The following is a 22182-nucleotide window of genomic DNA, read 5'->3' as shown; positions in this document are numbered from 1 at the left end:
AGATTTTCAAACAAGCAAAATATCCTAGAGGAAACTTAGCCTGCTGGTGGAAACAAATTCCACATTCCTGGGAAAATGCCTTTAAAACAATCATAGAGTTTTTTAAAAGACAAAAGACACATCTATACAATTATTACTTCAGGTTTAATCTGTGGTTGCCTTGATTATTCAGGAAATACTTTGAAAGAGGAGGAAGAATTATTTCTGTTAGTTTTCTTACTGATGAAGACTTTGACCGTAGTTGGAGGAGTGTGGATAGAAATGACTAAGAGGATAAAGAGAAAAATCAAAGAGGTCAACTTCTCTGTGTCTTAAATGATATATCTCACCTTGCCAGTAAAAACTTCCAGGTCCTCCAAGCAGCACTCTGTCTCCCTTGGTGGGGGACAGGATGGGACAGGGATGGGGAGAAACAAAAAGAAAAAAAGAAAAAATACATTAAGCATATCTAAAAATGAGAGAACATGTCCTATGTTTATGGGAAGTAATCCCATGCATGTATACCACAGCAGCTTCACTGACCCCAATACATTTTATTTTTTGAAGGAATGATTAATTAAAAGTGCATCCCGTAAAATGCTAAGATAACAAACAATATGCCTTCAGTGACTTGCTTCTCTATTTCACCCATTTAAAATTCTAGGCAGAATTGTGCTTTTATTGTAAGAGACCCTTCTACCCACATACATCTAAGGCAACAGAAATACAATTAGGAGAAAACTTAAGACTGCTATAAGGCAATCATAACATGTTTTTAGGTCAGTACACAAAACTAGTTTCATCTTCTGCCCCTGCCACTTTCTGTAACTTATCTTTAGGAAAGTTTAATTCAGAAAAGCTGTGATGTAATTCCCCCACTCTGTATTCCTTGGTACAACTGCAATCCACAAACCATTTTATGAAACTTTAACCACATTAGCTATCCCAGTGCTGGGAATTTGCTCTCTAAGTAGTGAATTGGGCCATAGGCTTTGCTGCATAATTAAGCCACTTATTCAGGTTTTAATTTTAAAAACTCCCATATTCACCACTCAGAAAAATCTAGGTCAGCGATTTGAAGATACCTTATACCCAGGCTTGCCCACTCTGCTAGGGTTTTGGATCAGAGCCCAAGGTTGGTTTTAACAGGGGCCAGAGTCTGCACAGTAAGCTTCAGGTGTGCATGCAAAGTAACTCAAACACTTACAGTCCTATACTGAACTTTGCAGTTTCCTCTGGAGGAAAAACAAAGAGTGTCCTCAGGCAAAGAGTGAAGGGCTATGACCCAACCATAAGATGTGAAGAACCCAAAAAATTGCCACATCACAAATAGGACTTGCATGGTCTTAACGTGTCCGGACTATGCTAAACAATTTAAATGTACAATATAAAAAAAACTACAGTTAGTTCATATATTTGTGCACGGTTTTATTGTGCTTAGATTTAAAAAGTAATTGTGAATTTACATTAAAAAAAAGAACTATAAAAGGCAGGGAGAACATAAAAGTAGAAGACAGACCACAAAAAAAGAAAAAGTCTGATGAGAAAAACAAAACATAATTGACAAGAACATTGTTTACCAGTTCCCTTTAGCAGTTTTTCTTCCTCAAGAAGTAACACTAGCTATGCACTCATGCCTTCACAATAATTATCTCAAAAAACCTGACTACTACAGTTTATTTCACTTGAGGACCAGCTGCAGAAGAGGTTTATGGCATGAGGCTGGGAAAGCAGATTATTTGTTCAGGACATGATTCCTACAAGAGGTGAAAGCATCCCACTGTGAAGATGTAGGGAAAAACAAGTTTATAATACCAGAGTGGTTTGAAGTTATTTTTGTTTATTTACAAGGATGTGTTTGGTTGGGTTTTTTCCCCCCAGGAATGGTAGTTTGCATTTAGTTTCATAATAGCTGTGCTTGTATGTGGTCTGTATCAGGGTTGTTGTCAACTAGCAACTGTCTGCTGACTCGTAGGAATTGAAAGAGATTCACATACCTTTGTAAAGTCAATACTAAATCCACCTTGACAAAATCCCTGTCCATCTGCATCAATAGTGGCTACAAAAAAGAATGGATAGAAAAGAGAAAAATAAATAAAATTAACATTACCAGTACCAGACCAGATGATTCTGTGGATACTTTCCAATGCATCTTCCTAAGTAACCATGCACTCCTGAACTTGAACCTTGAAATTTTTTTTCTCCTCAATCAGTATTTTCTCTCCATTAACAACTCACAACCAAATGCTGTAACAACTTTAGGGCTGGCCTAACATACATATATCATCAACATATGCTCTGGCCTAACACAGTCAAAGTAAACAGCAACTCCATAGTCCTTTGTATTTAATCTTAATTTAAGTTTTGGGGAAAAACACTTGCAATTTTTCTTCAGGAAATAAGGTATCTGGAAACTAGGGAGTAAGTTTTTCTTTTGGTATGGAATAAAAATCTGGAAGGCACATAACCAGAAGTTGTTTCAAGTACTGGCTTAAAACACAAAAAAAGCAGCATACCTGGCTGAAAAAGTCTCTACGTACTGAGACTCATCCCAGCAAGAATTGTTATGGCTGAGTTAATCTTATGATCATACAGCTCCAGAGTAGAAAAGTTGAGACCCCCTTATCTGGAAGTATGACTACTTAGCTAGCATGCTTTAGTTTAATACATGCTTATTTAACTTCTTTTTATGTTGGGACACACTGGATTTCATTCCTGCTGTTCACCAATGATTTTCAGCAAATAAAAAAAAAAAATCCTAGCCTGAATGTTCAACTTTTAGGCTTCTGTATTTTAGAAAAGGTTATTAAGCCTCTGAATAATCTACCAACTCAACTACACAATATGGATGCAAAGCGTTTGGAATATAAGACTCAATATGTTCAGCAATGAATTAAAACAGTGCATCGCTATGTACGTACACGTACATGGAAATCAGAACCTACTTGTACAAAATCTTGTCTTCTAAAATGAGCTTTCTCTTTAAATTACTTGAATAACAATAATTAGGCTTCAGAAAATTCTAGAGTTGGTCTTTGAAAAAGCACTTGCTACATAACTTTGCTCGAGTGATTACTACAGAAGTAGTCCTTTCAAAAACTGAAGTCCTCAGTTCCAGTGATACTTGGATCTAAGATTTTCCTCTGGCCTACAGTAGAGAAAGCAAGGTCTGCATCCTGAACATCAACTGGAAGAGAATTCAGATGTCTGGATCTAGCTTAGGTTTTTTTCGAATTGCTATGAGCCTATACATGGAAGGGGGAAATATCTGTAAAACATCCCGCTTCTGATGTACACAAAAATATAACACAAGGGCAAGTCCAAACAGAAAAACAACGACATGTTCTACACTTACTTGACCTGCAGGGTGCATATTCCACAGATCTAGATCCAGCAAGGAGGTAACAAGTTCCTACAGGCTCCCTCTCTTGTTTTGTTTCAGTCCTCCAGTGGTACAACGGGGCACAGGCCTAAGGAAGAAAACATGGCAGTGAGAAAAACTCCTCTTCAGAATGCTGGGGGGTATAGAATAATACAATGGAATGCCAATTTTCTACAGAATAGTAACTGAAAAAAATTTTGGCGGACGTACCACATGTTATTAGAGAAGATTTATACTATCAGCACTGGGCTGAAAGTATCACCAGTTTCTATATTTAGAAATAGCAGGTTTATCACAAGAATTTTAGAAATAATAATTTCTTAAAGCAACAGTTGTCAAGAGCTCATCAAGAATTTATAACACATTCTAACTTCAGGAAAACTATTTCTACTCCTTTCCTCAAAATCAGACAAAAATGCTACAACCTTTGTTTATAAAGGGTTAAAAAAGGCTAGCCAATAAATTCTGAGAAAACACAAGCCATACTGATTACTGGGATTGTGTTTAAATTCTGAGTTACCCAGATCTTTTCACTTTTTTTTTTTTCACTACGGTATCCCAGTACTGAGGCATTTGAAGGGCATCAAAAACCTACCAGAATTTTATCATTTTTGGATCTCACAGAGGCTCCAAACCACTGATGAGACTTAAATTCTAGTGGATCATCAGGAGCAAAATCTCTGTTGCCTACAAAGAAAAAGAAGCATAATTTCACAGGAAACCGTACAGTAAGAATTAAAAAAAAAAAAAAAAAAAACACCAAAAAACTAAGTCATTGGTTTTGATACATACAGAGAAAAACAGAAAACAGTAACATTGGAGGATATCGCCCTTTCATGGAAACAGGATTTAAAAAGGATTTTTTGTTATTATTCATTATTACATATAGGGCCTAACACAGCTATATTTACATACCAAGCATTTGTACAATACTGATTCCTTGTAAAAGCACAAAGTTTATAGCATCTCTGACAGCAACACAGTGAATAGCTCATACTTGAGATATTTGACTGCCAAGTCAGATTACAGCACTGCTCACGAATCAGTGCCAAAGCCAAGTTAGGACTAATGCTTCTAGAAGAAATATTGCCCTGATTAAATTATGTGAGTTTTGCCTTTGGCTAAAATTGGGACAGAAATTCTTCTACTACTCACTCTATCAAGTGTTAACATCTCTATTCTGAATGTCACTGCAGTGTACAAAGCATGGCAATTAGCACGCTTACAAGCTTACAAGTAAAGTGAAAGGGTATTCAGTAACAAAAATGTTAAGAGAGTTTTCCATGCAGAAGGGTAAATTAAATTAACGATAATCTGCACTGTTGTCTGTGTTAACTGTTTGGTGATGAAGGTTGGTGGAAGCAACTCAATGAGTGGTATTTCTGCAAGCATGAAGGTTAGAATTCTTTAAATCATTTAACGTTTCTTACGTACTTTCACTGGAACAACAATGGAAACTTTGCCAGCCTAATGAAAAAATGGATGTAACGCTCTGGAAAATGTATCTTTTAAAAAGTCACCTAGATCGGTGGTTTACAGTGCCTAAAGCTGAAGGAGTCATTGAGGTCAACAGCCATACACCACTTCCACAGGCTGCTGGGGGGAATCCCCAAACCCAACCCTCCTATGAATCAGAGACCTGTGACCACTTGAATCAAAACTTCCTTGCTAGTCTCACACCTTGTAAAGAATGTTCTGTCTCAAGAGACTGTTACTTCCATTAGGAAAATCCCATGAAAAGGAGAACAAATGTGATTCTAATCTGCAGAGTCAGCCAAAACACGCAACTATCTGGACTATGTTTGCTCTTAGATTAGAACTATGTAGAAATCAATGCCAAGCACACAGCACCAGAGAACTAGTGTGGGTTCTTTTAATTTCATCAACGGTACTTAAAAAACCCCACTTCCTTCTGTCACCCCCTCCTCCACTCTCTTATTGAACAGGTGCTAAATACATGGAGGGCCTGATGATTAGCACATCTGGGCAGATTTATGTACACTTCAACATTCATACTATCACCCTTGCACAGACAGAAATGTAGTTTGGAGATGTGCATGTCACCTCCTCATGGTACAGAAAACCAAACCCAGATCAAGATGTTTTCCAAATAGGGAATTCTACTTAGCACACTTCTAAAAATCCCTGTTTTATCACCGTCTTTTCCCTTCCTTGCCCTTAATTCATGTAAATCCACCCAAGGACAGGTTTGCTCAAAGGATGCAGTTACATGACTGAGTTAGTTTCAGATGAAGCTGCCACCAAAAGGGGTAGCAGCTCCCATCTGCTCCTGTCCACATGTTCCTGCTGCCAGCCTCTGTCTTGGCACTATTATCTTCTGGTCACATAGTCACAACATGAACCACCTAAAACCAAACCTTACTCAAAAAATATTCAACAGGAGCAGGGACCAGCCCAACTGACTGCACAGGGAGGAAAGAAGTGCTAACCTGCTGGGGAGAAGACAGAAACATATGACTGGGAACTATTATCTTTTTTGGCAGCATCAGGGACCTAAAATTGGTTTATTCTGCTTGTAGCCACACCCAAGGTTACGCAGCCTAGAAAGACAGATTTGGCTTCTATCTGCTATTTGTCCAGCTACTCTCAAATACAAAGAAACCTCTCCGCTTTACTTGCCAAACAAAGCTTTAAACAATAAGAAACCTGAGAATAGTTATGGCATGGCATTTTACACCTTTCTCTACTCTTGGATACTTATACAATGCTATATATGTATGACTAAAATGAAAGATAGTATAGCAGTTTTATAGTGTAAAGCAGAATCCTATTGTGCTAGGTACTACAAAAGTGTCTAGGATGAAAACTTCCCATTTAAGTTTAAAACCATAGGCAGCAAGTAGAAGGAATGGTCACATTGCAATAGCAGGTAGGCAGCAATTCAGCATTATCACCAATCTGATTTTATCACAGGTGTTAAGGAAATCAGTTCCTTCAAGTTTCAGCTGAATGCATCAGCTGAGACAGCATAAAGAAATTTAAAAAAAAAAAAAAAAAAAAAGGCAGTACTGGTTACTGGTGCCATCTATCCATAGCCTATGTTGATTGGACTGAAGAAGAGGGGAACCAAGTAGTTTAACCAGCACATGCTGCCAAAACAGCTCCTCTCTGCCTTTTCCCTGGGCATTCTTGAGGTGCAGGCACTGCACCCCTCAAGGAAGAATCAGTGTCCAGGACAGCAGCTACAAAAACTTCCCTCTCCCTTGATCTTTAGGGGACAAAATTATTTTTTCTACAGTACTGAAAAAACCCCGATTCAGCTCTCAATTAAGAGTAGTATTAGAAACCACTCTTCAGTTTTATTTTAATAGGTAAACATCTAGGCTTTGAGATATAGTCATAAGCTAGCATATAAAAAAACCTAAAATCTCCAAATCAGAAAGCAAATGAACACAATCCCAAGTTTACTATGTTCCAAATGTAGTTTATTATGTTCCAAATGTCATAACTTCAGAAGCCAGCATAATAATTTCTGAAGGCCTAAGTAACAAATTAGGAATTCTAATGCTTAAAAAAAAGCCTCACCACATAGTAAAATGTGCTCCATTAGGCAATTTGGCTAAATAAATTTTATTTATAGCATGCTACTATTGCAAAAATATTTTACAAACATCTTGGTCAAATTGTCTAATGTCAGTGCAGATGCACATTACATAAAACAACATCTGCTACAACGTGAAGATGCCTTACATTGAGTTTATCCTGTATTCAAAGCTTCTTTAGGTTCTCTAAAACTAACTGGGGGGTCTTGGGGAGAAGGGATTGCTGTTCAGCTCGAGACTGGCTTTAGCACAAGAAGGTGTCTTAAGACACAAAAACTACATCGAGTAGAAAGTACGTGCATTGGAAACATGGACTTTTCAGACAAAAAAATTGCAAACGCCCAATACAGGCCAAATCTGATATTAACTCTCCATTAAAGAACAACAGTAACCTTTATTTACTCACATTCATTCAAAATCCTGCCCAGGAAAACACTCTGTAAATAGATTACGAGCCTTTCCCTCAGGTCCAGAAGAAAAACTAGTTTTATGAGGAACTCTGGAAAACACCCTGCCATCAAAAATCCCCTGGCTTTAAATGAGAAACCATTTGGGTTCCTGACTGGGGAAAACAAACATAAAGAACACTTAAATGTGAGCACCCACTGAAGCAAATCAGAGTTAAATAAGGTGTTTTAGCTATACCATAAAGTAGATTCGTCATGGGAAGATATAGGACTGACTTCAGCATTTCTGTGTTTTAGTATGAAGAGCCTGACTTTATTATTATTTTATCATGGTATAACTTTTCTGTGGTAGTTATTTAAGAAAAGGAAAAAAAAAAAAAAAAAAAAGCCTTCCCCCACACCCTTTAAAAACAGTACCTACATTAAATGAAGCAAACTGTAATACAGGTAGGATTTAAACATACAGGGATTTATAAATCCAGACTGACGTTTTGATGTATTATAGTCAGCCATACTACTATAATGGTTCTTACAGCCACTGCTGGTTTTCTTGTATTTCTAAATTCTTGTAGACTGTCTCAAGAATACCTTAGAAATGTCTTTAAACCAATGATGTACATTTAAAAAAGGCATTCAAACAAATGTATCTAGGCAATACAAACTATATTCTGACTAGACTTACTCAACAAAATATTCAGAGTTTTTACACAATGCTATTTATCAGACTAAAATGCAGCCGCTACAGGGACTTCGACTCGATGGGTCATTAATTCCACGATTATGTCATTTTACCATAGAGTATTATTTTGTATCTGTAAAGGCAGCTTATGAGGTGGTTTTTCGTTTGCTCCCTTGCATTGTAGTAGACATCAGATCATGATTTTACATAACTCTTTCATTAGGGAAAAAGAGCTGACATGGAGAGTCAACAGTGCTTTGTCTCACAAAATACTTTCCAGGTGGGGTGATGGGTTTTCAAGGCAGGGACAGAATTGCTTTAAAAATCCATTACATGGGTGCGTTGTTGCTGTTGTACCAATGGAACATTGTCACTTTACTGTGCTACATAGGATTTAAATTTATAAATAGAAACTAACATGGAGAGATGCTGAGTAGAAATCGCAGAAAAAGGAAAAAACAAAATAGTCTAAGCCATCTTCCAAGTCTAATAAAAAGATCAAAAGTTCTTTCAGTGCTGGATTTCTTTTGGCTATCAGCTTGGGATAGTTGGGGCCTTCTTTTTCCAATGTAAATGTTGTCAGTTACAGAAACAATGGTGTTACTACAAAATGATTGCAGTTGAGTAAGTGGATCGAGTTGTAACTTGCAGCCCGCCTGTTTGCATGGTAATGAGAAAACTGAACTAAAACATTTGCCCCTGACCTTGAGTGCCAGACTTAACTGAGATAATCATGAGTCAAGAGGCAGTGCACTGATGAAGCCTGGTTCAGTGTTGTCATACTATGAATACTTAAGAAGTTGTAAAATTTCAAGTCACCCAACTCATAGAATTTCCATTAAAATAAACCTCTTTGTAACTATGCCAATTCAACACAAATTATGTTGCCCCTTCAGATAAAGGGAAAACTTTATGCAGCTAGCCAAAAGAAAGACAAACTTGTATATAAGAGCACTGTTTTTATAATATGAGAACTTTATGTAGTATAAAGCTAGCCATCTTCCACCCCAAATCTCAGCAATTTCAACCCCAGTTAATGAGGCAAGAGTGAGTACAAGCTTATCGTTACTTGAAACTCCCCATGCTGTGAGGCAGATGATGGTTTAGCAACCTTGGTTTAGCCACAGTGTTTCGTTAATGACTCAGGGAGACGGGAATACAGAGCTTCCCCCTACTCCCCTTCCCTCTTCTGAGGTATGAATCCTGCTTCTTTACCCAGGCAGTGTTGGAACAAAAGCATCTTTTCCCTTTGCCTAACATAAGAAAGACACTTTTTTTTTCCCCAACTAGTCATACAGTTGAGATCCAGCTACACACACGCAGAGAGCCAACAGTATTCGTGCCGGAGTCTACCTAATCACAAAAGCATGAGCATTTTTCCACTGTCAGCTATAACAACATGCAGAGGAGGCCTTACACATTCTGCCGCCCTCCTTTGTATTCCAAGCAGTAGGCAGAGCCCAACGCAGACCTCAGTTACACTAGCACACACGATAAGGGTAACAACCAAACTTCAATGGGAGTGAAGTAATGACAGATTTAGCAAGACAAAAATCAATCCATTTTACTACAAACAAATGAATGGTCTTCACACAATTTATTGCTTTATTGTTGATTAAATCGATAGCCTTTGAGATTGAAATCCCCAGACAGATTGCACCCTAATACCAATAAAACCATCAGCTAAAAATAAAACAGTACTTTGTTAAAGCACGCTATTTGCACAAAATACCAACCTATCCTATGCTTCCTTATCCGTCTCCTTATTCTGTAAGTGGAAAGAATGGAGTCATGAACAATTGACTTATTTGCACCAATGATCAAAATCTCCAAAAGGCAAATATAAACTCATGACACCCACTCCAGTCATAACGTCCCAACATCAGCAGATCTTATGCTGTGCAATGCTACAGCACAAAGCTGCACAAGGCAGTAAAAATACCCACTTCAAACTAAATAGGTCACAGATAGATACAGCCATGCCAAACCGGTGGTTTAGGCTTCCAAACAAAGACTCCTATTGTCTAGAATCACCCACTTGGGGATAGAAAAAAAAACCAAATGTGGAAATATAAGGAGGAATCGGGAGAGCTTTTTTATAAGTATTTTCCTCTTCAAAAGCTTCTTTCTCCTCTTTCAGGACAGACCAAGATAACCAGTCTTGAAAGAATTTCATCCAAAAATATTTAAGAACAAACGATTTCTCTAAAATTACTCTGACGGTCAAAACACATGGGAAGGGGGAAAAAAGGAGGGACAGCACAACTGTCAAAGTGACAAAACTTTTTGCAGCCAGAGGCTACACTGACTTCTTTTTCCAAAGCAATAAAAACACACCACACAGAGCTGAAAACATCTGAGATGCTCTTAGGTTTTAGTATTCAACAACTTCTGTAAGTTTCCCCAATCTTGAATTCTGAGATCTGATATAGAGAACGAAAGCCGTAGTGAAAGCTTTTACCAAAAGAAGGAATGACAACTTACCAGAAGAGCAAAACCATACATTGTCTGAGCAAGCAGATCTTTCTGTGCTAAAAATGAAATCTGCTCAAGAAATCTGCAATTCATTAGCATAGAAGTTCAAAGTTGTTTTATGAGCATATTTTCCTTTGTAACAGTTCATAGAGCTGTCTGCATTTCATCAGATTATTCTAAATGCAGAAGCTCTTGAAACACTCTCAGTACTGCACTTTTTGATGCTGACAAAGAGCTGCACTTTCAAGCATGCTGTACTGGAGCAAGTACGTTTCTCAATTAAAGTTTTCTTTAAAAAAACAGCAGGTTTTTGCAAGAGAAACTTCATCATCACAAAACTGTTTTGTTACATTTTTATGAAAAGCCATGGGAGCATGAAGAAATGCTATTTGTACCAAACCGTTTCCCACTATTCTTGACTGATGAAGAGCTAGGACCACAAAGATGAAAAGTAAAATAATATGAATAATTATGAAGATTGTTTCCTTTTGGAAAACAAGCACATAGGAAACTCACTTGGTTTACATTAATTTGCTACATATTGCTCACATGTGTACAGTCTGATTAACTCCAACTGGTTACAGGGATCCCTGAACAATTTTTTGTTTGTCAGAATGAAAATTCAGAGTGATCCTGCTCTCTAAAATTCCATGGCCAAATAATGGAGGTATTTATCTAGATGTCAGACAATTAGCTAAGTGTATCCACCCTGCTATTCCACGTATGCCAAACTATAAAATACATAAAGACATAAAGATCACTTGCTGATTTTCCTAAAAAGCATGTTTGACCACCCCTCTGCTCACTGGTTTTGTTGTCTGGCTCAAAAGTGAGCTCTTGATCCTCCTCCTGCACAGAAAAACATGTTTAATTTTATATACAAAAAATGGACAACTATACAAAATAAATATAACTCTCAGAAAAACCTTAAACTTTTCAAGAATCTTCTCCCTGAGCAAGACTATGGAAACACTTTCAGTAATATTTGGTACTATCTATGCAAGCTTTGCTATGCTAGTCTGTGAACGCTGTGGAAGGAGAAAAGGAGAGGGAGAACAGATGTGTCTTTAAAACAAATGGGTTTGGACCTTTGTCTCAAAACTGAGCAGAAACAGAAAATGGGCTGCTATATTACATGCATTCCTTTCACAGTGTACCTACAAGAAATATGTTTTTCCTGGAAAAAGCTGCTAAGCAGCTGGCAGATGAAGCCAACTGTTAAACATTCTAAGAGAGGAACCACCTCTAGTACTAGGGCTCAGCAAGCTGTAAGAGCAGGTTTTCCACCATTTGCTTTCCCAGATTCTTTCTTCTTTGTAAGATTCAGAATATTCCCCTATTGTTATGGATTAGAGAAAGAAAAAAAAAAACTAAATTTTCAGTCACAAAATTATCTGGTGTGGAGAATGGATAAGAACGAAGACAAATATTTACCCACCTTGACCTATAACTTTTGGGTTTTGGTAATTTGAACATGAAATGTAAAATGTCTTGCAAAGGAAAGGATTTACTAACATTGTTTATGCTTATGGCAAACTTGAGGAATACATTATCTTGAGAACATAAATTTCACCCTGGTGCTTGTCCTGAAAAACTACAGCCTCCTACACATTCTGAAACTCTGAAAGTTAACTGAGGGGAAAAAATCCCAAGTATTTTTCGTAACAATTCAATTGAAATTGTGGCAATGCTGTGGCAACTGTAGTAAGAAGTCAAGATATACAAGAATACAAATACCAGAAACTTCAGTTTTGTGACAGTGGCACATTTAGCTACTGAATTAACAAGGTAAACAGGAATAAGGCAAAAAAAGTTCATCACTTACATAGCACTTTTTAATCAGATCTATTTCTAACAGGTTATCCTGCAAATCTAGATAAAGAGATACAAGCACTGCTTCGTATTTCAGTTTTGCAACAGGATCAATGAAAGCATGCATGCGAGGAAGCTTGCTCTGGTGGTTGGTTCCTTTTTAACTTTAACCTTTATGTGCTTCTAAAAGCACGAGCCAGCCAGAAATGCATGCCTAATGATACTTGAAAGCCTTTAAAAAAAAAAAAAAAAAAAAACAAAAAACCAAACAAAAAAACAACCTAACTTTCTGGCCATGTACACACGAGCACACGCAGCACAGCTATACACACCCCTGAATTTGAGGGCATTTTCTACCACACATGTTTGTTATGCAATTTTCACATAGTCATAACTATGTTAAATCAAAGCCAACTGATGTCAATGCTAAAATGCTCAGAAGCCCCACAGCGAAGCATCTTTACATTTGGGAAGTGTTAATGTGCGATATAAACATTTTCCCTTCCAAAGCCACCATGTATACCAGAACGTCAAAAGCAATTATTATAATATGCACAGAAACACACGCACACAGACATATATACTGAATATTCTCTACTGGATTTTTACATGAGTGTAACCGTTGTGCTGGGAGATCTAGGACAAGGGGAGATCCCTCTTCCCCTTTGCAAATATACTGCTGTTTTAAATGAGAAAATACGCTGTGTAAGAACAGTGAAAGAACGTTTCTTTTCAGCCAGCAGTTTAAAAATTGTAATATGCACTTTAATAAGGGGTTTTTTTATGTTACAGGATGGTAGGGAGGGCATGAAAGGGAGGGAAATACATATATTTTCAGCATGAGAGCTATGCGAGTTCCGTGAATGGACTGCTATTGCCCAGCTCCCCTCCTGCAAGAGCTGAGTTGTCACGCACAGGAAGGAATAAACAAAAGTAGTAAATTTGGTACTACCAGGAACTATCAGCTTAACAACTTATCGCTTTCCTCCAGAGTAGCTGGGGTGAAGGTAAATGCAAGTAACAAGCGATACTGCTATAAGGTAAGGGCTTGAATGACTCCTCCTGCAAAGTTTAACATAAAGCAGCTAGTACCTTCTCTCTTGGGCTACCTAATAGCTGTGGCATTTGTCTCATGGAAATGACCACACTTCTGTGCTAATATGATATTAAAGCCAAAAGCAAGTGTTAGAAAATAAAACCCAACTCTGTGCAGTCACTGCTCTGCAGCTGAGCTCAGTGTGGCCTCTGTATGGACGGGGAAGAAAAAAAAGGACCCATAAAACTTGAGGAAAACTTAACTAAAAACCAAGGAATGTTTAAGAAGAAAAAATAATAATAACTGAGAGAGAAAAAAAACCTTGCTTGGTGGATCTCTGTAAAACGCTACTCAAATTCATTTGTGATACAACCACAAGACAAGCGGACAAGCACAACCTCACACCGTCAGAACAAGACTCACTCTTTCCTCCATTCCCTTGCTACATTCACAGCACAGAAACATGGCCTCTTCCTTGCTCTCAGACGCTGCGTGCAAGACACAGTGGCTTGGCCTGGTCCAGGATCTGCTAGCTACGCTATCTGGCACAAGGAAGCAGGAGGAGGAACAGAAGCATGACTTTTTTGCAACCCCACGTGGGCAGTTAGGCACCAACAGGTAAAGAGAAAAAAGCCGCAAGTAGAAACGTTCTCATTATTTTCACAGGTCAGATTTCTCACTAGCTGTGAACAATTAAAAAGAACTCTGAAGAAACTCATCTAATTAATTACGCAGAACCTGTGCTGCTTTTTCCATTAGAAAAAACAGCTAAACAATCTTAGGGGCAGGAATAAAAGTCTGCCTTGAATTGCAGGGCTAAGCAATACCTCTGGAGTTACAAATCGTATTTATGCAAATGTTGAAGTAGCGATGGATGAACCTGAATTCTTGCAGAGGCTGAGTCATCTACAAAAAGCACCTTTGCATTAGCACCACAAGTCAGTCGTCAAATCTTCTGCTTCCTATTTCCTGCGAAGGGAATCACAAGTCTTCCCTAACTCCTGCTACCTTATGAGGTAGGGGCAGGCAGGAGTGGGGGGTTACACTGTGTTGGCAGTAAGACATTGTCATCGTAACATAGGGAATCAACCATTGTATTATGCACAAAGAAAAAGACATTTTATTTTGTCTCAGTGCATTTATTATTTTATTATGCTGAAATACAATGCCCCTTTTCACCCAGAGAATAATGGACAAATGCATTATTTCCCAATTCATTGCCACAAAGCTAGGATGAGTTAAAATGTGCCTGAAAAAAATCCTGCTATTTCTACTGTTAAATTTCAAGCGATTAACATGCCCATTACTTAAAGGCCAATTATAAGCAAAACACTATTTGTTCGCCCAGTAGCATATACCTTAAGCACAGACACACAGCAAAGCAGCACGGCCTCTGTATCTATTTATGCTGCCTGGCATACAGAAAAGCCTATTGCAAATGTTCACAGTATAAACAGATAAATGCACTGCAATTGCCATTGGAAGATGCATCTAGAACCTACCCAGGTGGCTCATCTTTCCCTACCGGAAGTTTTTTGGCTATTATATTACTGGTGATTATTAATTAGGGCCATCTAGATTCCTTCTTTTAAAAAAACCCCAAACAAACAAAAACCACATTTGTATTCTAGTAAACAATAAGCCCAAAGTAAAAAAAAAAACCAAAAACCAAAAACCAAAAAACCACCACACCACAATTTTTGCTGTCTTACACTGATGCAGACATAATGTCACACTTTGCAGCTTACTAGAGATCTTAAATAATCAGGCAGAAATGTTCCTGTAGAGCGAAGTAAAGAGACTGATAATGACTTGGGTTTTGTGTGTACCATTATGTACGTCATTCTTTATTTCACAAGAGAACCGGTAACATAGTAGTTTTTAGAAAAACGTATGGAGATTTCAGAAATGTGAACACCAACAACGTTTTGTGGTATACCTTGACAACGGAATTGGAAGAAGAGCTTCTCCACTGTATCGTACATGATTTATGAAGGCTGCATAAACCTAACAGCCTTTAGACTGCTGAGTCAAAATACCAGCAGAGGCAAGAATGAATTATAACCAAACAGACCTTAAAAGCACAGGTGTTTCCTCTGCCCTACCACATGGGTCTTGCTAATCCACTCCCATGCCATGGAAAGGTTTTTGCACTGGTCTGAAACGTGCTGTGGAAAACAGGATTCAACACTGAATGGCTCAAGCAGAAAAGCACATGCAGTGTGTTCTCATATGACCTGCCACAGCTTGTGGAAATCACTATGTGTACCAGAGCATGAAGAGTGTGTGAAATGTTTAATGTCAGCATTGTCGCTGATCGACCTTAGTATACTTCAGAAATGGGTAAGTAATGCCTCTGACCTGAGACGCCCTAAGTGCTGCTATCATAAATGTCACAAATACTGTGAAGCTACATCCGAGACGAAAAATAAAAAATTTCTTCTGCAGTTTGAAGTTTATACTCCCAGTTTTAGATTAAACTTCTGAGTATTTCTGCCTATACCGCCTTTGCTGGTATTAAAAAGTATCTTTCCTCACATGCCATGTTCTTAACAGGCAATAAACCCTTTGAGGTTTGTTGGGAATTAGGTTGCTAAATGTTTCTGGATTGCTGGGAAGTACAGAAGAGAAATATAAATAGGTTAAAACAAAAGAAGAATAATGTATGCTCACTCAGGCTTTCAGCACATACCAAGGACAACAGAATTCTAAAAGAGAGGGGAAAAAAAACAAAAAACCACACACCACAGCAAACCAAGCCTTGACTAGTTGCCAGTCCAAAACCAGCTGCATTGACATCGACCATCGAGAAACCCCAAGTGAATCTGAATCCCTTCTGCTTCCTCACACTAGGATTAGAGCAGGGACACCCCATCGCCCCTTACCATGAAGTACAGGTTACCTGTGGAGTCAAATATAATCGGCTGGCAGTTTCTGTTTGAATTCCAGTTACATTTGAGCACCTGGCCTCCTTCTACGATGTTGTGCTGGGTAGTGTTTGCCTTTGGAGCTCCCACCAGAAGAAATATCCTGCAGTAAAAAGAAGAAATACAACAAAGGTTTCGCCACCTAAGGCACAGACGTTGTTACTTTATGACGTCCAAAGGGTTAATAAAGCAAAACCCTTGCCCATTCAAATCTAAATCTGACTAGAACTACTTTGAGTTTCAGAGACGTTCGTATTAGGTTTTAGTCCTGAGTCCCTCTTTTCTGCAAGCAAAAGCAGGCAAAAAAACACATTTACCAAAAAGAAGAGACAAAAGAAGATAAGAGAAAATATTTCTGTCCTACTTAAAAAGATATTTAAAATGAGATAAATACCTTTCATAGTCTTTTTTCCTTTCAAAAATATGTATGTATGCAGCAGAACAGGAAACCATGTACTTCTGTAATTTAGGAAAGTCATCGGCTGTCATAATTTCTGGTTAATTTTGTACATCAGAGTAATTCAAGGAAGTCAGTCAAAAATGGAAAAAATACATAAACAAAACAGTAGTGTTTCTGAGCTCAGAAGGCACCAAGCAGTGAGTCAGCCTAGTATTAGCAAATGTTCTTTTAAAAAGAACGTCCAAGTACCCAAGTGAGTGTCAACCATAGGTCTGTACATTAATGAAACTTCACTGAAATTCATTACACAGTAATCATTTTCTTATTAATATCTGTTGTGCTTTTACAGATCTCTGCTCATATGAACACGTTAAGTGCACTCTGAGTACAAACTGCTACGAGATTACACCCGTGCAGCTAGTAAAATTCAGAAGTTGCAAAGTAAGAAACAGACCGAATAAAAAGCCAGACCAAACAAGGTTCTTAGCAACTTCCAACAAGGTTATTAACATCTTCCAGGAACTCTGACACCTCTGAGACACACTTGACTCATCAGCGCTTTCCCGAGGAAGTCCATTTGAAGTATAGACAAAGACATATAGAAGACTAAATGCTTCCTTTCATCAGAATCTGCTCTGTTGTTTCCATTTAGACTGCTGAAGAGAGAATATAGCTTGCAAGAGCAAGTCTTATCATCCCGTATCAGGCATTATGGTTATTTAGTTTTGAAATCGGGTTAGCTGAAGAAGCTGCAAGACTGGTTGGAGAGAATGTCTACAGGTAGGCAGATCCAGACTTACCAAACTTGCTCTGGTTTTCGCAGCCATCTTCCAGACTTCATTTTAGTACAGAGCTAAGTTTGTATTTCTTAACATGTAAATACCACGTATAAACACGTAACACCTCATCAATGCTCAATTCATATGAAGACCAACATAAGCTACTAGTGTTCAACTCATGTGACTTTCCAGAACTTCAAAAATTTCCTGGTGTGGACCCTGATAGAAAATCCAGGCTAATTGGCAATCTATTTGTTTTCCTTAGTTGCCATTCATAGACTCTCTAGATTCCGAGAACAAGAATTTGGAACGCTTTAATCAACTTAAAATGTTCTCTCTGGGCATAACACAAATGCTTAAAAATAAACACCATAATGTCAAGTAAAGAAACACATTAATTATTATGATTACAATCTATTAAACAAGTGGTAGTTTGCCTCCCACTTCACTCTTGCATCACTAGCTTTTGAGAAGCCCCCCAAATTAAAAACTTGTTTAAGAAAAAAAAAAAAATCATTCCCATTCTTTCATGTATTTAAAATCTTTCTTAAGATAACCTTTGTCATGAAATTTATTAACAAGATTACCAATAAAGGAATCATTATGGGACTCCACAAAGGTTTAGTCACCTCTTCTCCCAAAGCAAAAAAATGCATTTTTATCATCATAGACCAAATGAGCAGATTTTGTCATAGGTCTGATAATAATATACAAATTACCTAAATAGAAAAAAGTCTCTAGTCCACATACTTTGAGAAAGGGGGAGTACAGGGAAAATTGTTATTTGCATGAGAATACACCATCTATGCTTTGATACTGCCTATCTCCTACATGATGCAACCATCTGCCCCAACACAATGCTGTGGACAAGTCTGGGAGTGTATTGCCATCCTCAGAAGTTCAACTTCAGTAGCTGTACTTACAGGAATAATCACTTGCCGGTGCTTTGCCACGGGCCGATAAAGAGAAACTGGTATTTCCATGTACTTGTATCCTGGAAGACTGACTATCAAATGCAAGTCTTTTAAAACCATGGCATGCATGAGAAACCTTTTTCAGTTTTTATGAAGTTATGTTCAGTCACTTATTATAGTTATGCCCTGTCAGGCACCACATAGCACCCTGATACAAGACTACCACTTTGACTCCTGAAATAGGTCTTTCATACTGGACTTCCAAATATGCTTTATTTTGGTATCCAGCAGGTGAAAATAGACTATGAAACAGCAGCTTGAACATTCAAGAATAAGTAACACTCCTTTGTTGTCAGGCTAGTCAATCCAAATTGCTTAGCTCAACTAAATTTACTTAATCTCTACTACTCATGTAAAGAGCAGGTGACAAATAAAAATTCACCAAAGCAACAACAAAGGTGTAGGAACCAAGTGACACACGTGACACTCGATAGAAACCATGTAACAAGGCTCATTTTACTAAATGCCTTTTGCTAATCATGCTGCAAAACAGTTCACTCAGTTTTTTACTTAAGATTTAACTGCAGACATCACTGCGCTCGCTGCTCTTCATCACCACCTTTCTTTCCCCCCCCAACAGCCTGAGGGCACCTGCAGGCATTACAGTCTGTGGGGTGTGTGCGTTGATCCTTCTTGAAGGATGGGGAAGACATGGGCCTATGTCTGGAGAAAACTGCATACAAGTATCTCTGGCTATTTCACAAGGCAAAATATCAGCCTCCATAGGCATAAATTCAAAATTTAACACTACTAGTGCCTGTTCCTGTGAAAGTTGCATAGGCACTTAGTTTCAACTATGAGCTTAAATTTAAGATGAAGTGCAGCACTAGGCTTTGGCTTCACAGATACAGACTAACTTCTAGTCACACCAAAAAATTGAGAACATTCCCTTAAAAACAGGAAGGAATCTTCCATGCTGTCTGAAAACCACTAGTGTTCAAAGTTAAAAAAAAAAAGCCAACACTGTTTTCTTTTACAGCCATGTGCTTTTTGGTCAATAGTTATTATAAAAAATAACAGAAAGGTTCCAAATAGTGATTTCAATGAGAGCTGGGTCACGTTATTCCTTATCAGAAAGCAAGGAAGAAAGTTTACTACATGTATTTACCAGTCTCCTGATAACTCTGCATCCACACATGCTGACTTAAAAATAAAGGGAGGAACACAAATAGAACCTTTTTTCTTTTAGTACTGAGACTTACAAGATTAAGATAGCACAGAAAGATGTTGCAACACGCGCAAGTTAAGACAGGATGACGTCTAATATTTGTAGGCAATAAAGAAATGCAAACGAGGCTAGCTTACGTACTGCAAAAAGACTTGCTCAATAGCTATAGAATTTGTTTATAAAGTTCTATGAGAAAGAGAGAAAGAGAAAATCCCCTCAGCGTGACAAAGGCCAGCAGCTCTTCCAACTTTACAGCCCTTTCTTAAGGTGGGAAAGGAAGGCAAAAAAAGTGGCAAAAACCAGGTCTTAATGTAGCCCGCACTTGAGAAACACAGACTAATTCATTATGGCAACACCACGACTTTGAAGTTAGTGACACGACTATCCAAAAGTCTGAAATGCAGCAGCTACTGCGCATTGCTTAATTTTCGTTTAACACGAAATGAGAACATATTCAGGAAGCAGTCGTGGAGGGCATTTACACGGAACTTTTTCTTCCCTAGACTCCCCAGCAGCTTTGTGACCTGCACAGACAGAGCGCAAGTCAAACGCGGCACTTCTGCTGAGAGCAGTCAAAAAAGAGAACAGCAGAACTTACGGGACAAAAACCTCCGAAGCGAGACATAACGAAGCAAACCACCACACCTTCGCCTTGCTGCACCGTATTTATTACCACCATTATTTGCATAAACCGCGGACCGACGAGGCTATTCAGAAAATCCAGCGGTGCAAAGTTTATGCCGCGTTAAGAGACCCTTAACCCACCGCACAGAACCAAGCTTTGCTTCCCGCTGAAAGGGTCCCAGCGGCCGGAGCCGTCCCCGGAGGGGGGCTCCCCCGCCGCGGTACCCGTGCCCGCGCACGCCGGGGAGCGGGGGGGGTCCCGCTGCAGAGACCTGCCCTCGGTGCGGGCCCAGCTGCGGGCCGGGCACCGCGGCCGCCAGTCCGGCCGGGGGCAGGCGCGGCTCGGCTCGGCTCGGCTCCACCACAACGCTCCCGGGCCGGCGCACAGGACTCCCGCCGATTAGCCGCTTCCCTTCCGAGAGCTACCCTGCCGCCGGCTCTCCCCCGAGCCCGCGCTGCGAGCCAGCGGTAGAGGCTCGGCTGCTGACGCGGGGGAGCTTCTCCCGGTCTCCGCACCGCCCTCCTCATCATCGTCCTCCTCCGGGCCGGCCGGGCTCTCGCACCCCGCCGGGACAACGCCGCCCTCGGCCACGGCCCCGCCGCCCACGCACCACGAGCGGAGCGGAGCCAAGCCAGGGGACGCCAGCACGGGCCCCCCGCCCCGCGGAGCGGCAGCCCCGGCAGACGCCGGCCGCCCGGGGACGGGACCGGGGACGGGACGGGACGGGAGCGGCCCCGCGGGGCACTTACGAGGATGGGTCGGGAGCGAAGAAGTCCACGGCGAAGCCGAAGTAGCTGCCCTCCGGGCCCGAGTAGACGGCCGGGTGCTCCACGTCCAGGTTGAAGGCGCTGCCCGGCGCCAGCTCGCCGCCCAGCAGCACCAGCAGCCACGGCCACAGCCGCGCCATCGCCCGGCGCCGCGCTGCCTCCGCGGGGCGCCCACAGCCGCGCGGCTCTGCCTGGGAGGCGGCCGGCCCCGCGCTGCCCGGCGGCGGCGAAGGGGGGGGGGGGAAGCGGAGGGGCCGCGCGTTTCCCGCGGCCGGCGGCGGGGCGGGGAGCGGAATCACTTCCTCCCGCCCTGCGCCCAGTTCCCTTTTCTCCTCGGGACGGGGGCGGCAGGAAGGAGAAGCGGCATCATGTGGTGCCGGAGGCGGGCCCTGCTCCGCACCGGGCCGCCGCCGCCGCGCCGCTCCCTTCCGCCGGGAGCCGGCGGACCCGGTGCCGCTGGGGGAGCGCAGCTGCGCAGTCGGGGAGAGGCCCTCCCCGCGGCGGAGGGGCTGGAGCTTCAGGGCGATTAAATTTCAGCTGCGGGGTGGGGGGGGGGAGGACTTGCCCTGCGTTCTGTCTTGGGTGAAGGCATCTGGGTCTTGAAGCAGTTGCGAAGGCTGGGAGAGGTCAAGTGCCATTGAGAAGCGCTAGAAATAAGAAGAGGGGGGACATCCGTACTTGGTCTTACGGAGTCTGTCTTGGTAAGACGTGCCCCGTAAAGCCTTTCTCACCAAGTCTTGGGGACGATCTGTTTCAGGAATGCTGCTAATACAAGCAGGGAGGGAAGTAAGTGCCTCTGTGGGCCAATCCACGGAGGACAAACCCAACGATTTTCCAAGTGATACGATATTAAATGAAGTAATTTGAAATCCCTGTGTCCCGGCAGAGCCCTGCAGCACCTCCACCAGCGAGAGGCACGCCGAGCAGCAGGTGCGGGGCTGCGAAGAGCTGGGTCTGTAAAACCTCCCTGATGGAGATCTCGCCTCCCATTTTACCACGGCACTACCCATCTGGGGAAGGAGTGTCCGGCGTCCGGCTTGGACATCTTCGGTCACAGTTCGCAGCCCTTGGAACATCTGTCACTCATGAGATTTTAGCACTGTCATCATGGTAGCTCAGGCAGTTGTAGGCTGCTATCAAATCCCTCGTAGCCTTGCCCGCATCAGCCTACAGCGGAGTTTAACATCTGCTCGGTATAGCAGCATTTCA

The 22182-nt window shown here is 40.7% G+C and overlaps 1 protein-coding gene across 1 annotated transcript in view; it reads right to left on the bottom strand.

The window, feature by feature from the left end:
* Positions 1-21433, bottom strand: part of ITGAV (integrin subunit alpha V) — a 46477-nt gene extending 25044 nt beyond the window's left edge. The window contains exons 1-6 of the mRNA XM_052793542.1: positions 20956-21433; positions 16236-16363; positions 3957-4048; positions 3335-3449; positions 1977-2038; positions 330-375 (exon numbers count right to left, since the gene is read on the bottom strand). Of these exons, the coding sequence (XP_052649502.1) occupies positions 330-375; positions 1977-2038; positions 3335-3449; positions 3957-4048; positions 16236-16363; positions 20956-21113 (601 nt within the window). The 5' untranslated portion in view covers positions 21114-21433. The remainder of the gene's footprint in view (positions 1-329; positions 376-1976; positions 2039-3334; positions 3450-3956; positions 4049-16235; positions 16364-20955) is intronic.
* Positions 21434-22182: the final 749 nt, after the last annotated feature.

Source organism: Harpia harpyja, chromosome 7 (genome assembly GCF_026419915.1).
Source record: "Harpia harpyja isolate bHarHar1 chromosome 7, bHarHar1 primary haplotype, whole genome shotgun sequence".
NCBI lineage: Eukaryota > Metazoa > Chordata > Aves > Accipitriformes > Accipitridae > Harpia > Harpia harpyja.
Note: the sequence above shows the minus strand (reverse complement) of the source record. Positions and strands in the feature narration are given on the sequence as shown.